The following is a 17,687-nucleotide window of genomic DNA, read 5'->3' on the forward strand; positions in this document are numbered from 1 at the left end:
TGCCTAAAAAATCTCATGGACTGAGGAGTCTGGGTGGGCCACAATCCATAGGGATCACAAAGAGTCTGACATGCCTGAGCATGCATGTTATACATGACAGAACTCATAAAAATTGGTAACATTAAGCTTGTAATAGTTAAATGAACAAAGAACATAAATAGATAATCTGCAAAGCAAAATTAACTAAAAAAACAAATACACAGAGACGTTAATACAAGTCAGGACAGGATAGCATTTTTATCTCTAAAATTAGGGGGAGAAAGGAATCAATGCTGGTGGGTAGACTGGCAATCTACCTCATCTACCATAGCTGATAATGGTAAATAGGTACTTTGGGAAGTTTGACAAGTTTCTTAAATGATAAAATATGATTATTCCAAGAGTTACATTCATGATAATACTCATTTCATTGTCAGTCTCCCAAAACAACAAATAAAACCTTAATGCAAATCGAATGCTTATTAACAGGGGCATCACTAAGGAACTGTGATACATTCATAGGATGGAATATTAAAAAGCATCAAAATGATACTTATGAAGACCACACCAAAACAGCGATATCATATGACAAAACATTAAATATAAAAAGATTAAGATACAAAATTGAGAAAACTGGGAATTCCCTGGCGGTCCAGTGGTTAGCACCCCCTACTTCCACTACTAAAGGCACAGGTTCAATTTCTAGTCCGCATGCCCTGGTGAAGCCCAAAGAACAAACAGACTAAGAAAGAACAAAACTAAACCATATTAACCCCGATAAAACAGTGTTAATTAATAAATTGTATCTTAGACTGGAAAGGAAAACCAACCTGATATTTATGCTAGTATGGTAGACTGCAATTTTTCCTTCTATATTCCATACTGCTTCTATGATTGGAAAAAATATTTGATTTCTAAAACACAGCTGCTCTTAAGAAACTGTTAGAAAATTACATTCCACTTTTCTGTGAAAACAATTTCTTCATGGTCTTGAGCATTAAAAAAAACTAGCCAAACCAATAAAGATACCAATCACTTAGGTCCCTCTTCTGCAGCAACAAAAATTCTGACTCTGTTATATTCACAACAGCTCAGGACCCCAAAAGGCCTGTTGCTTGTTAGTCACTGCGGGGGAAAAGCAGAGTTGGAGCTCCGGAAGCTTCCTGCAAAGCTCAGCGGAAAGACCACAGACTGCAATGTTCAACCAGCTGTCAATATGACAATTTTCACAAGTACTAATTCTGCTTTTTAAAAAAAGAAAATGAAAAGCTGCCACCCACAGTATATCGTCAGCTACCTCAAAAATTTCTAGAGACTTTTAAATCCTCAAGGTTCAGAGGAAACTATGGTTGTTAATAGCTGAACTAGCTCAAGACTAAAATAGTAAGTGCTATGCCTCTATCTCAAAATCTCCCCAAAGCCTGAAACAATTGAGGGATATACAATCAAACTTGCCCATCAAAAAAAAAAGAGTTAGATTTAGGGGGTCAAAGATTGAGGAAGACTTCCACATATATTGTTGCACAGGGACTTAACTAAAAAAAAATAATAATAATGTACACAGAATATTCTCACTTACCATCTCGGCTACCAGTCACAATTTCAGGTGCCCCTTCCCCGATTCCAAGTCCACCAACACCATCTATAGTATTTATAATTTCTTTATGGCCCTTTACAGAATATACTGGGACCTCTGGAGCTTCCAAATTCCTGGAATTTGGAACAGAACACAGCTTCTTACTTACACACACCCCAAATGTTTAGTTCACTACTCAAATCTAAGAATGCAGGCCATATTGAGATTTTTGATTAAAAAATAAGGGTTTTTCAATTAAGGTAATTTATACATTTACTTCCAAATTTCCCTCCACACTTTAGCTTCTTTCAAGGCCTCTGTGAAAGCTGTCATCATCCAACTTGGAATTCTAACTCCTGAGCCCATTTTACTCAATGATCCTCAAAGACGACTGATCCAGGACCTGTGCACATGAATCCACCAGGGATGTTTCTTCAAAAAACACAGATTCACAGGCTCCTCCCCAGACATAATGAACAAATATTTCTGAGGTGGGGCCCCAAACCTGTTGACTCTCTAGTACACCGAGGCTGGTAATACCGCTTTAAATACAGAGTAAATTTAAAGTGATTTAGAATGTTTCCAAAGTGGGCCTTGGTAGTTTGATCTTGAGATCTTTTGAGAGATAAAACATGAGTAGCATTTGCTTTGTATACATTTCTTCCTTATTACTTTCTGAGTTCCACACTGATTTTCATCTGGTTACATTGTTCAGTTTGTCGTCATGCTGATCACAATAAATATTACAGGAAAACTAGCTGAAGTCCCTAATTCTAGGTTAGTTAAGTGAAGGGAGTACTGGAAAGCACCTACTTTTATGTGTCTGAATCTATGGCTGCTGAATGCCTCAAATAGGTAGGTTATGCTAATACACCTTTCTCTTGTCTCTCTCCATTCCACACCCCTCCTTCTGCTTTTGTATTGGAGCCTCTATCCACATTTCTTTTCAGCAAGTCAGTTTTCAACAATACTTATACTTTTTCTCTTTAATGAACTTAGTTCTTCATGACATGTAACCTCAACTTACTACTAGGCCTAGATTTATCAGTAAAATCTTGCAAATAAAATTTGAGACATTCACCTGGTTCAGAGGTGATGTTTATCTGTGGCGTTAATTGTGAAAGCGTCAAGAGACTAAAGAAGACTGAGCTTCTGTTTAAAAGAACTGGTTTACTCTTTTCATAGACTTTGAAACATCAGTGCTTTTAACATGAAATTATGACTTACCAATGAAAATAAAGCAGTAATACCTATACTAGGAAGCTCTGTTAGGAAGATAGTCAACTGTTATATTTGTTGCACACTTTTGCGCTGAAATGTATCTATTTAAAAAAATAACACTCACACTGGTCTCTCTCTAAGTTCTTTGTAAGTATATGACACAGCAGGTAAAAATTAATGCATTCTGCATTCTAGTAAACACCAACTTAATTGCATGTGTGCTCAATCGCTCAGTCGTGTTCGACTCTTTGCAACCCTGTGGACTGTAGCCGGCCAGGCTCCTCTGTGGAATTTTCTAGGCAAGAAAACTGGAGGGGGTTGCCATTTCCTACTCTAGGGGATCTTCTCGACCCAGGGATCGAACCTGCATCTCTCGCATCTCCTGCACTGGCAAGCAGATTCTTTACCACTGCTCCACCTGGGAAGCCTGCTAATTATTAAGAAATTAAAGCAAATGGAATTAAAATAGCTTCATTCTATACTATATTATGATTCTAAGACAAATAAATATGCCAAAGTAATTCAGTTACAAAATAGCAGATTCTAAATTAGAATCAAAAAAGATCACAAGGTAGGGAAGACAGATCCTCTAGAACATTATTGTATACTTTACATGATTAAGAGATAGTCTTAAAAAGTTTTTACAGAGGAATTTTGATTCATTCAATTCTAAATATGAGGAAATAACTCTAGGTAAAACATGAAAATTAAAAGCATTTGGTACTACTGAGATTTTGCTTATTCAAAACAGGTTTGTCTTGATTTACTCAAGAGATGTGTTCCTAAAAAGTTGTGCTCAGATATAAGTTAAAGCATAAAAAGAAAAAAGTTTAATGAACTGGGAGTTCTATGTTAAACAAATTAAAACATACAAAAATATATTATTGTGTAATGCCAAATATCTTCTTAAAATGTAAACATCTAATTTTTCAGTGTTATACATGAGCATTGTTATATAATGTATCCTTCATTATATGAGGGAATAGCCCTTTATTACAAATATAGGTGTTAAATGCTAGCACTAAACAGCATGTGTGGAAATAAATATTAATATTATTTGAAAAAGCTAAAGAAAAATGTTAGTATTTTAAAATAGATTTGAAACATGAAATCTAAAAGTATATATTAAAATGTAATTGCAATATTCTTATAAACAGTTAAAATTTAACAAAAAACATCTTAGAATTCTTTCAGTGGAAGCGTAACACAACTATCAAAGAAATTGCTTATGTCTTCACACTGATGAAATAATCTTACCATATATGAAGGTTTCCAGCAAAATCTCCAGTGGCCAGATATCTCTGCTGTAAAGATGTTGCGCCAAATGTTCCACATTTAATGGGTTTGGCCTTTTCAATCTTGATAGAAGGGAGGGAGAGAGGATACGTTATTTAGGTAAGCACCTATTTATGGCTCTATTATGGGAATTAAATAAGGCACACAATTTTAAAAAGCAATTAAGATGTTTTCTGATTAAAAAATTATCATGCTTTTCCTTCAGTAATTTTTGTGCAGTCTAAAAGTACAGGCGGGCTTCCCTGGTGATAAAGAATCCACCTGTAATGCAGCCATGAAATTAAAAGACGCTTGCTCCTTGGAAGAAAAGCTATGACCAACCTAGACGGCATATTAAAAAGCAGAGACTTTACTTTGCCAACAAAGGTCCGTCTAGTCAAAGATATTGTTTTTCCAGTAGTCATGTATGGATGTGAGAACTGGACTATAAAGAAAGCTGAATGCCAAATTGAACTGTGATGTTGGAGAAGACTCTTGAGAGTCCCTTGGACTGCAAGGAGATCCAACCAGTCTATCCTAAAGGAAATTAGTCTTGAATATTCATTGGAAGGACTGATGCTGAAGCTGAAGCTCCAGTACTCTAGCTACCTGATGTGAAGAACTGACTCATTGGAAAAGATCCTGATGCTAGGAAAGATTGAAGTCAGGAGGAGAAGGGGACAACAGAGGATGAGATGGTTGGATGGCATCACTGACTCAATGGACAGGAGTTTGAGCAAACTCCAGAAGTTGCTGATGGACAGGGAAGCCTGGTGAGCTGCAGTCCATGGGGTTGCAAACAGTCGGACACGACTGAGTGACAGAGCTGGACTGAACTGAAAAGTACAGGCAGATCTTGGGAGATTTTGGAAGTTTGGTTCTAGACGACCACAATAAAGCAAATATTTGCAATAAACTGAGTCAGATGAATTTCTGTTTCTCAGTGAATGTAAAAGTTATGTTTATACTATCCTGTAGCCTAATAAGTATAGAAATCATTATGTCTAAAAAACAATGTACACACTTTAATTAAAAAATGTATTATTGCCGAAAAATTGCTAACTCCTTTGATCATCCATGAAAAGAAACTCCTTATCCATTATTGTTTTCTAATGAGACTGCAGCAATTCAATCACATCTTCAGGCTCCACTTCTAATTCTAGTTTTCTTGCTGTGTCCACCACAACTTCAGTTACTTCCTCCACTGAAGTCCTGAACCCCTCAGGTCATCCATGAGGTCTGGATCAACTTCTTCCAAACTCCTATTCATGTTGATATTTTGATCTCCTTCCATGAATCACCAACATTTTTAATGGCATCTAGAATGGTGAATCCTTTCCAAAAAGTTTTCAATTTACTTTGGCCAGATCCATCAGAGGAATCACTTTCTTTGGCAGCTGTAGCCTTAAGAAATGTATTTCTTAAATAACAAGACTTGAAAGTTGACATTACTCCTTGATCCATGGGCTGCAGAATGGATGCTGTGCTAGCAAGCATGAAATCAGTGTGAATCTTATGGGTATATCTTCATCAGAGCTCTTGGGTAAGCAGGTATATTGTCAGTGAGCAGCAATATCTTGAAAGGCCTTTTTTTTCCTGAGTAGTAGCTCTTAACAGTGGGCCTAAAATATTCAACAGTTTGTTGTAAAATAGATGTGCTGTTATCAAAGCTTTATTGTCCATTTATAGAACACAGCCAGAATACATAGAATAACTCTTAAAGGAACTAGGATTTTCAGAATGGTCAATGAGCACTGGTTTAAAATTAAAGTCACCAGCTGTATTAGCCCCTAACAAGAAAGTCAGCCTGTCCTTTGACTCGAGGCATTGGCTTCTCCTCTCTCGCTACGCAAGTCCTAAATGGCATCTTCTTCCAATAGAAGGCTGTTTCATCTACACCAAAAATCTGTTGCGTAGTGTAGCCTCCTTCCTGAATTATCTTAGTAGGTCTGCATAACTTGCTGCAGCTTCTGCAGCACCTGCTACAGCATCTTCTATCAGCACCTGCTACTTCATCTTTACTTTTATGTTAAAGAGACGGCTTCTTTCCTTAAACCAGACGAACCAACTTCTGCTAGCTTCCAACTTTTCATCTGCTGCTTCCTCACCTCTCTCAGCCTTCAAAGAACTGAAGAGAGTTAGGGCCTTTGCTCTGGATTAGAACATTCACACCTTGGCTAGAACAAGAACATTCACACCTTGGCTACTATTTGATGCAAGATGCCTAACTTTTGGCCCATCTAGGCTTTCAACAAGACTTCCTCACTAAACGTAAACATTCTTGGTTTTTTTATTTAAAGTGAGAGACCTGTGCCTCTTCCTTAGAGGCCACTGTAGGGCTAATTTCAATAGGGAGCCCTGAGGAGAGGAAGAGGGTTGGAGAAAAGTCAGCAAGTGAAGCAGTCAGAATACATACAACATTTACCAATTAAGTTTGCAGTCTTGTCAGGGTGTGGTTGAAGGCATCCCAAAACAATTACAACATCATCATCAAAGGTCACTGACCAGAGATCACCAAACAAACATACTATAAGAATTACCAAAACATGATACAGAGACACAAAGCGAGCAAGCGCTGGTGGAAAAACAGTGCTATAGACTTGGTCAGCACAGGGTTACCAAAATCCTTCAATTTGTAAAAGATTCAGTCTCTGCGAATTCAATACAGAGAAGCACAATAAAAGGAGGTATGCTTGTATGTCAAATGAATGAGTTTTGCCTTTCTTCTCATCTCGCTAATAAGACATTAAAATGCTGATACCTCTAATATCTCCACTGGTTTGCAAATATGCAGATTTCAGCTTTTAATGTGGTATTCTTCTTTAAGAGCCTCAAAGAAAAGGATAGAATGAAGATATTACTCTTCCAGGTGACAACAGGAAGAAAAAAAAAACTTATGTGTCTTGTATAGTTTTCCCTGCAGAATCCTATAAACTGAGAATGGTTATGTCTGATTCTCTCTGAGACCGTTTTAGTGCAAACAGATGTGTATACCTGTGTGCACCAAAGGCACAGCTGTTAGCATGGATTAGCCAAAGTTTTGATATTTCTTTAATTTAAAAGACTGTTGGGAATTCCATGGAAGTCCAGTGATCAGGACTCTGAGCTTTCACTGCGAAAGGCCTGGGTTCAATCCCTGCTTAGGGAACTAAAATTCCACAGCCACTTGGCCAAATAAATAAATGTAAATAAAAAAAAAGACTATTGTTCTAAGTTTATATGTAACAGTTGATCCTTGAACAGCAAAGGAGTTAATCCACATGTAACTTACTGTCAGCTCTCTATATCCAAGATTCCTCTGCATCCGTGGATTCAACCAACCATGGGCCATGTAGTAATATAGTATTGACTCTTGAAAAATACCCGGGTATAAGTGACCCATGCAGTTCAAACCCATGCTATACAAAGGTCAACTGCAGTTACATCAGTAAAACAGCCATGTGCAAACTCCACCTGTGCATGTCACTGAAGTCCATTGTGGAGTCTACATGTCTAGCTGCCTTGGCCCCTGGAAACTCTAGAGGACATGGAATTGAGGTTCTATGGAGTCACTAACAGTTGGACACGACTGAGTGTCTGAGTGCACACACATATATACACACATCCACACATCACACTCTAGCTGCAGAATAGCACCTTCCATTTACTGTCACCTCAACAGGGCAAAACTATTTCTCTTATTTAGTCTCTTGCAATCTTTAACTTTTTTTCTTTTTTGAATTTTTACTGCAGCTGATTTACAATGTTATGTTTACTTATTCATTTTTAATTTTTGGCCATTCCCTGCAGCATGTGGCATCCCAGTTCCCAGACCAGGGATCAAACACAAACCTGTTGCATTGGAAGGTGGAGTCTTAACCATGGGACTGCCAGGGAAGTTCCCTTTTTTTTTCTTTTATTCTTAACAAAAATAGTACATGTTTCCTATAAAGATGCAAACAAAACCAAAGACCTGAAGGGTGAAAAGTAAGTTTCCCTTTTGACACTCCCCAGAAGTAATCCCCATTCTCTTAGACCCTTTGCTACCTATTTACAACTACATATAGATTTGGTTTAATACAGAGAGCATCATAATATCAATATATTATCCATTGACTTGATTTTTTTCACTTAGAGATATATCTGGATGAATTTTTTTTCTCTCCACAGAGTTCACCAGTTTCCAGGGCACTTCCCCTGTAATCTTTGAGTTGCTGGGCCAATCTTCAACCCTACCACTAGGGTTGGCCTGTTTGATATATTTTGTGAAAACAATTTTCCTACCACTTTCAATGTCTGGTTGGGTATTTCCACATAGGATATATGTAGCAATTTTCAAAGAAGAAAATAAAATTCACTTAACACAAACTATAACTGAACTTCTCTTTCATGATTCAAAAGAAATCATCATGCTCCGGGGCTTTAGAAACTCCCAGCCTGCTGAGCTTTCTGCTTGGGATCTGGATGAACTAGCGGTTACTAGGTAGCCTGCCCTAAAATAAAGCTGGGACTCTTTGGAACTGTCCAGGACCTTTTGATTAAATTTTGTTTAATCAGACACTTAGAGTAACATGGTGGTAAAAGACTATATTGATGAGAATAGAACACAGAATGTTAATTTTTTCTCCTTTTTAATACACTGGTGATCTGAGATAGCATCAGTTATATGTGACATCAGAAAACTGATATTTATCTATTTCAGCTATTTTTCCAATTTTATGGAAAACGTATCTTACAATGGGACACCATGGAGGATCAAAGTTTTGTCAATTTAATAAAGCAGTTTCCAATTCCAAATCATTTACATCCTCCCCACCATAGGTTCAGCCAGTCAGTTCAGTTGCTCAGTCGTGTCCAACTCTTTGCGACCCCATGAATTGCAGCACGCCAGGCCTCCCTGTCCATCACCAACTCCCGGAGTTCACCCAAACTCATGTCCATTGGGTCAGTGATGCCATCCAGTCATCTCATCCTCTGTCATCCCCTTCTCCTCCTGCCCACAATCCCTCCCAGCATCAGAGTCTTTTCCAATGAGTCAACTCTTCGCATGAGGTGGCCAAAGTATTGGAGTTTCAGCTTTAGCATCAGTCCTTCCAAAGAACACCCAGGACTGATCTCCTTTAGAATGGACTGGTTGGATCTCCTTGCAGTCCAAGGGACCTCTCAAGAGTCTTCTCCAATACCACAGTTCAAAAGCATCAATTCTTCTGCGCTCAGCTTTCTTCACAGTCCAACTCTCACATCCATACACAACCACTGGAAAAACCATAGCATTGACTAGACAGACCTTTGTTGGCAAAGTAATGTCTCTGCTTTTGAATATGCTCTCTAGGTTGGTCATAACTTTCCCCACCATTCCCTTCCCCCAAATAAAATACCTGAAACAATATGTTAATACTGATATAGCTAATCACTCATTTAACTAATTAATCATTGTAGCTAATCACCTAATCACACTATTAGAACACAATTTCTATAGCTAAACTAATTCAGACTTCCAACTTGGACCAACTGAAGAAACAGCTCCCCACTCCTTCCTCCCACTTGTCTCACACAGGGCCTGGGTCTTCCCCAGCTCCAGGTTACTGCTAATGACTCCCTCAGTCTAAGGCAGAGGATGTGAACAGGCCTCTCAGGTAAGAAACAGGTGGGCCCCCAGGGACAGGAATATGCTTCCAGGGACTTGGGTATTAAGAACTACAGGAGGGCTTGCACCACATATTGATATAACTCTCGGGGAAAATTCTTCCCCAAATAGCCTTGGGAAGACTGGTCACCCATTGTCTTCTCTTCCACTAGCTAAAGATTCTGCTTCCCATAATTCTCCTGCTTTCCCCAAGAGTCTCTGATGGGGTCTCTCTTCCTCCTAGGTCATGGAAGAGAAAAAAGTTGACCCCTACTTTTCAGTCCCTGTAGGAAGCACACAGTTCTAAGTGTTTACTGCTACTAATAAAAAAGTGGGAAGTCAAAGTTTTCCTCTGTTATGGCTTTACCTAACTTTTGCCTTTAGACCCTGTGGAATAGAGAAGCCAGAAACCTGCAACCACTGATCTTCCAGTACCAACATAAATTCACAGATACACAAATAGACACACACACACACACACACACACACAGAGCTAATGGATATTTTTTCTCAGGTTTAAGTTTTCTTCAATAATTTTTTTGTTTGTTAGCAAATACCAGCTAATAAACACCAATAAGAAAACCTGGAAATGAGAATTAAAATTTTTATGTATGGTTACTTCTTGTGATGCAAATATCAAAGTATAGACAATATATATACTCAGAGTATATGTATTTTTTTCTACTGGGAAAATGTATCCTTGTGCAGAGGTGGAACTGATTATTACAATATTTCATGTTGTTCTAAAAACCACACCACAATGGCCAGATGTACTGACACCTGAACACATCTGAGAATCCCTACGTTAGGAGAAAACAACCTGATAACTACTCTAATATTAGTACATGGTGGGGCCTATACTAGATAATTTAATGTGTGTCATCACATGGATTCTAAAAGAGGGGTTTATTGCAAATAGTGAATGGAATGAGATAAAAATGTATCTACATTTAGAGGCACAGACCCACAGGAGTGGCACCAAGGCCTGTGGTATATAAATGTACCAAGCCCTTCGAAGGCTGACCTTGCAGGTCTCTCTGACCTCATTTCCTGCTTCTCTCCTTTCACACTCCAGCCACACCTGCGGCTGCATTTTTGTTCTTTACAAGCCACGCTGCCTCGGGGTATTTGCATTTGCTGTTCCCACTGCTTGGACTGGTCTTCCCTCCTGTCATCATGATTTCTACCAATGATTTCAGCTTAAATGTCAACGCCTCTAAGAGAGCCTCCCCACCCCTTTAATCTTAAGTGAAACCCCCAAATCCCAATCACTTGCCCTGTTTAATCTTATTTCACTTATCAACAAAACTCTTTTATTCACTCAATTATCTATTTCCTCCCTTCCTAGAATGAATACCACAGGAATGGGGCCCTCAGCAACTTGTTCAACACCTAATTGGTGCTCAACATTTGTTAAATGGAAGTATAAATGAACATGGATTAACTTCTCAGTCCCAGTGCTGGAGAGAGGGAAACCACTGCTGGAGGTCATGTTCCTTTTTCTCCTGTCTTATTTTCACCTGACAGACCATAGTTTTCAGTGTCATTTTATATGCAATAATAAAAACAGCATCCATATATGGAACACCAACGTATCAGATACTGTTCTAGATGTCCTTCTGTGCTAGTCCATCCCTTCTCTTTCTAACACATGCCACTGCAAACTAAGTGTTTGGGACACCCCTTTCCAGATGACAAGCAGCTTCAAAAGAGGAAGAGACTCGCCCAAGGATCCTACAGTCAGGTAGATTCCAAGCTCTTTCTATGACACTAGGCTGTCTCCAGGACTATATGTAAATCAGTTAAATAAACATTTCCTATGTAGCCCCCATTCTATAAATCCGAGCCCTTAGAAGTCCCAAAGAAATGCTCCAATCCTTAACTAGACTGGTGAGGTAAGTAAGGCCTGACTTAAACCTACTTTCAGATTTGTGTCCTTTGGTTTTTACCTTCATTTTATGTCTTCATAAAATGTAAACATGATATTTATGCTTCCTGTTATTTTTTTATTCTTGTATCCTCTTATCAAAGGATAGCCATATATTCTTCTATCCAAAAGATTTAACTAGTGGTCTGTTGCAAATGATGTTTAAAGAATCAAATTAAAGATCAAGAATCAAATTAAATTCAAAATACAGAACCATATTGAAAAATAAACTCAAATGTGTAAACATCTTGTTATCTGCACAGCAGGAAGGGCTGCGCTTTGCTCAGAAAGGCTGAGCTAGGTTGGCAAGTGGACTTAAAAAAGCAGAAATGTTTGCTCTTTCCTTAGACATTCATGGAAATGATGTAGCTAAATTAAGAAAGGACATTGGAGTAAAGTTAATTTTTCTTTTTAATAGTTCATAAAAGGGACCCCTCCTTGTCCCTGGTAAATATTTTACCTTTGGAAAAGAAAAGATGTAAAGAATTCAGAGGACACTTAAGTTTTCCTGCTAGAAAACTGGTTTAAAAAAAAAATGGAGATCTATTTTGCAAAATGTGCTCCACAAAGTAAATTAGAATATATTAACTTTTGCTATGATACTGAAAATGACCGTGGATGACAGACATATTTGATCCCCAGTTGTTGGTTCTCTTTGCTCTAAGTTAAGGTGATTAAGGAAGCCATGATCGATAATTCCAGCAGAGCTATTTTTGTTCTATCTGTGGGTGGGTCTAGTACAGCTTGTCAGTATTTCCTCCTCCACATCCTGGCACTACTTAATTAACATTAAAAGGTTTAGTCAACCAAATGTTAACAAGCAGTAAATTCAGTGGCACAGGGGCTAAGAAAGCAGAACTTTATTAGATTATTACTAATTTTTAAAGTATAAACATCCCCGAATGTGGCGCTTTTCAGGGCCACCTCTAGTACTTTGGGCCAAGTGGTGGTGGTTGGGGCAGTGGGGGGGGGGGGGGGGGGGTGTGGGGGTGGGGCTGTGGAACTCGCCCTCTACAGGCTGATGGAAGTTTCGCACAGGAGGGGAAAAGCTGGAGAAAGATGGATTTCAGCCTTCTCTTGAACCCTTGGCCAGATACCTGTGTGCAGTTTAACAAACTACTCAATTGTATACGAAGACCCTGCCTTCATTCCCTATCTATCTGATTAGTAATAAGGAGGCACCAACAAAGACCCATTTTCTTCCTTCCTTTTTATCCTGCACCCACGGACTCGAGCACAAGGCTTGAGTTAGTTCTACAAGGATAAAATCAAGTTTCCTAATATTTTATGTTTCCTAATTTTTTAACCAATAATTCAACTAGCACAATGATAGTTAGAAACTAACTTAGCTCTAGAAGAGGGAAAAAGAGGGAAAAGAAAGGAAAATGCATTTGGGAAGCTCCAAAGGTACCTTACATGGCTCTGTGGTAAAGAACCCGCCTGCCAATGCAGTAGGCTTGGGTTTGATCCCTGGGTGAGGACGACCCCCTGGAGGAAGAAATGGCAATCCACTCCAGTATTCTTGCCTGGGAAACCCCATGGACAGAAGGAGCCTGGCAGGCTGCAGTTCATGGATTTGCAAAAGAATAAGACACAACTTAGTGACTAAACAATGAAGATAGTCAACCCTACTACTCATTAGAATCATCTGTTGGAAGTTTAAAACATACTGATGTCTGGGACTCAAACCAGTCTAGAGGCAAGAAAGAGTCCCAGTGCATCAGTTTCCAGGGGTGGAACCAAGGCATGAATATTTTACAACACGTACACCCAAGTACACACAAAACAACAGTAATGATGCGCATTCAGATGCTCCTGGTGCACAGTAAGAGCTGAGAATCACTGGGACTGTTCTTAGCCTATATTCTTTTCCACGGCATCATCACAGCCAAACACAATGTAAGCTCTCAAATCTGTGCGTTTGTTTTACCCTCACTTTAGGCAGTAGGCGGTTTAGGAGGAAGGACTCATCTTTCAAGTATTTCTGATCCTTCTTTATCATAGTACCTTGAAACGACAGGTTCTCAATGGAAAATTTATGGTAGAAAAAGAGAAGAGTCAAAGGATACAGGTGAAAATATAAAAAGTGGGTGACATCAATTTACTTCTTTTCCCTATCTATATTTTTGGTATATTCTATCATGAACATACATTACTTTAGTTAAAAAGCAAAATTATTCCAAGAAAAATACTGCTAGAATCTTCCAGAGCTCTAGAAGAGACAAAGAACACGATTTCTCTTTATAGAACAAGTGTATTCATGAAATGTACACAAGTCATAAAGCCCTACTAGAAAAATGTCACAAAACTCAACTCTGGTTGAGTTTTGACTAGTATTTATTTCTAATAATTCACCATATTCTTTCTCCAATTTCAATGTTTCCTACGTGTTCAAACTCCTGGCCTCAATCAATTAGTGATTAATAAATCAATATTTAAATGTTCCAAGTTATATCCTTTACAGACATAAATTCACTCATTCTTTTAACAAGTCATTTATTGAGTGGCTGCTCCTTTTATACCACACTAAAGAAAGAACTGTCCTTACTTTCTGGGAGTTTACAATCTAGTTAGAGATACATGGGACAGAAGGATATATTTCTAGCACAGATAATAATGGTACTTATGTACCATAGGAAAGCAATAAAGAAAAGTTACTTTATGTGGGAATCAGGAATGAGATGTCAACAGTCAAATAATCTGAACTGGATCTTAGAATAGCAACAGGTGACTGGGGACTAAGTGATGAAAAACGTAAGGAAAGATAGGAAAGAACATTCCGTGTTTAGGAGCAGAGTGCCTGGCTAGCAAAGACAATCTGAACAAGAAAAGTAGCATTCATAGAATTTAAAACGGGATGAGGCCTTACGTACTTTCTAATCTAAGCTTTCCTAGAGAAAGTGTATGCATCCTTTGCCTATCAGTTGAGGCTCTAACTCCTCCAAGCAGATTCTCTCCATAGTTTTTGGTCCCTGGAGTTACAAACTTCCCTGTAGTCTATGACAATGCTAACATCTGAATATAACTGATTTTTTTTTTTTCTAGGCAACCCAAATAAAGGCATTTAAAAACTGGTAAACAGATATAAAAATGTTAATATCATTATTCTCCAATTCTTCCATTAGTGTAATCTTCAAAAAACTTGTAAACCTAACCTTGCCACAAGCTGCTTAAAGCCCTTCACTGATGTCCCATTTTTCTTACAAAAACAGGCATAAATCTTTTAAATCATCTACAGCATTTGCAAGGCCTCCTCTCTGCTGTTTTGTTCCAATAGGAGATAATCTCTCTCCCTCATTGCTGAGCTGTTTGCTCTTGTAAACCTCAACTCCTAATTTGACCTAGTTAGCTTTGACTCTGGAGAAGGCAATGGCACCCCACTCCAGTACTCTTGCCTGGAAACTCCCATGGACGGAGGAGCCTGGTGGGCTGCAGTACATGGGGTCGCTAAGAGTCCGACACGACTCAGTGACTTCACTTTCACTTTTCACTTTCATGCATTGGAGAAGTAAATGGCAACCTACTCCAGCATTCTTGCCTGGAGAATCCCAAGGTTGGAGGAGCCTGATAGGCTGCTATCTACGGGGTCACACAGAGTCGGACACGACTGAAGCAACTTAGCAGCAGCAGCAGCTTTTACTCAATGCAAATCTGGTTTTCTGGTTTTGTTTTTACTCTCATAGAACCATGTGCCTTTACATTAGAGAATTCATCTCAGTTTGTGTTTTATGTATTGTTAGTTTGATTATTTAATTGATTCTCTCTCCCACTAGAAAAAAAACTCCATAATAATCAGGGACATTGTCTGTCATTTACTAGCCGGAGAATACCAGGCACTCAATTGACACTTGTTGAAAGAATAATTGTTTGGGATTGTCTCCTCCAATTACATAGCAGGCATCCTAGTGCCTGCTTTGGCTCTGCTTGTATGACCAAGTATTTTACTATCTGTACCTATTAAAAGACTCTCCACAGACAAAGAACTAGTCTCAAAAATATACAAGCAACTCTTGCAGCTCAATTCCAGAAAAATAAACGACCCAATCAAAAAATGGGCCAAAGAACTCAACAGACATTTCTCCAAAGAAGACATACAGATGGCTAACAAACATATGAAAAGATGCTCAGCATCACTGAGTATCAGAGAAATGCAAATCAAAACCACAATGAGGTACCATTTCATGCCAGTCAGAATGGCTGCGATCCAAAAGTCTACCAGCAATAAATGCTGGAGAGGGTGTGGAGAAAAGGGAACCTTCTTACACTGTTGGTGGGAATGCGAACTAGTACAGCCACTATGGAGAACAGTGTGGAGATTCCTTAAAAAACTGGAAATAAAACTGCCTTGCTGCTGCTGCTGCTGCTAAGTCGCTTCAGTCATGTCCGACTCTGTGCGACCCCATAGACGGCAGCCCACCAGGCTCCCCCGTCCCCGGGATTCTCCAGGCAAGAACACTGGAGTGGGTTGCCATTTCCTTCTCCAATGCATGAAAGTGAAAAGTGAAAGTGACCCAGCAATCCCACTGCTGGGCATACGCACCAAGGAAACCAGAATTGAAAGAGACATGCGTACCCCAATGTTCATCGCAGCACTGTTTATAATAGACAGGACATGGAAGTAACCTAGATGTCCACCAGCAGACGAATGGATAAGAAAGCTGTGGTACATATACACAATGGAGTATAACTCAGCCATTAAAAAGAATACATTTGAATCAGTTCTGATGAGGTGGATGAAACTGGAGCCTATTACACAGAGTGAAGTAAGCCAGAAAGAAAAACACCAATACAGTATACTAACGCATATATATGGAATTTAGAAAGATGGTAACGATAACCCTGTATGCGAGACAGTAAAAGAGACACAGACGTATAGAACAGTCTTTTGGACTCTGTGGGAGAGGGAGAGGGTGGGATGATTTGGGAGAATGGCATTGAAACATGTATAATATCAGATATGAAACGAATCACCAGTCCAGATTCGATGCATGATACAGGATGCTGGGGCTGGTGCACTGGGATGACCCAGAGGGATGGTACAGGGAGGGAGGTGGGAGGGGGGTTCAGGATGGGGAACACGTATACACCCGTGGCGGATTCGTGTTGATGTATGGCAAAATCAATACAATATTGTAAAGTAATTAGTCTCCAATTAAAATAAATAAATTTATATTAAAAATAAAATTCAAAAAATAAATAAATAAAAGACTCTCCACAAACAAACGCGCACTGCCCAGAAACGCCTCGAATTTAAATGTGAAGTCATAACGTCACCTCCAGGGACCTCGCACTGGACTGGGAGAGGGGTGGAGATGGCTGGAGGAAGGGACCAGCAAAGCACGAATGAATTAGCCCGATGAGAATTCAAGTCTCGAACCAAGGCGTTTTACGTCCGAATTATTCCTCAATCTGCGGTCAGTTTCGCTATTCCCGCGCAGCTTCAGCAGCGCTTTGGGGGGACGCTGGACAAAGGCTCTGGCAAAAAGGAACGCACAACTCCCGCCCCCAAGATCCGCACTCCCCTCCAGCAGCAGTCCCAGATCTTGGAACTGGGAGGTCTCGAGCCGGCACCCACCTCCCGCAGCAGCTTTAGGTCCCCTTGCTGGATCTCGTACAGCTGAATGACGCCGGTGCCCCGTGCGAAGTTGCCCATGGTCACAAATTTGGCGCTGCAGGGCATCCACTTACAGTCAAACACCGTGTAATTGAGGCTCTTCTGGATATGGGAGATGATCTGAGGCTTCTCGAAGGCCGACATGGTCCAGCCGAGAGATTTCGCCTCAGCCAAGCGGGACACAGCCGCCTAACCCTGACGAAACTAACCTGGAAACCAGAGTCCAAACGTTACGGATAGTTTGTCCCTCCCGCTTGCCGTAGGCGCCCCTAGAACCCTAACAAGTAGTTTTAGGTTTCTCAGATAATGCCGGATGCTCTAGTGCAGGCACACAAGAGTTTCCTTCCCCAACAACACAAACTTCTTTATGGCTTTACCTATTGCCTTTCTTACAGATACAGATTATGTGTTATAAAGCGTGCTGACTGCGAGAGGTGGGGGCAGAGAGCGAACCTAAGAATCAGGCATATTTTAGGACAGCCCTTCCCCC

At 39.6% G+C, this 17,687-nt stretch overlaps 1 protein-coding gene across 1 annotated transcript in view; it reads right to left on the reverse strand.

Moving 5' to 3' along the window:
• Positions 1-17,491, reverse strand: part of DNAAF10 (dynein axonemal assembly factor 10) — a 28,970-nt gene extending 11,479 nt beyond the window's left edge. The window contains exons 1-3 of the mRNA XM_055540513.1: positions 17,159-17,491; positions 4,034-4,134; positions 1,559-1,689 (exon numbers count right to left, since the gene is read on the reverse strand). Coding sequence (XP_055396488.1) covers positions 1,559-1,689; positions 4,034-4,134; positions 17,159-17,341 — 415 coding nt within the window. The 5' untranslated portion in view covers positions 17,342-17,491. The remainder of the gene's footprint in view (positions 1-1,558; positions 1,690-4,033; positions 4,135-17,158) is intronic.
• Positions 17,492-17,687: the final 196 nt, after the last annotated feature.

This window comes from Bubalus kerabau, chromosome 11 (assembly GCF_029407905.1).
Source record: "Bubalus kerabau isolate K-KA32 ecotype Philippines breed swamp buffalo chromosome 11, PCC_UOA_SB_1v2, whole genome shotgun sequence".
Taxonomy (NCBI): domain Eukaryota; kingdom Metazoa; phylum Chordata; class Mammalia; order Artiodactyla; family Bovidae; genus Bubalus; species Bubalus kerabau.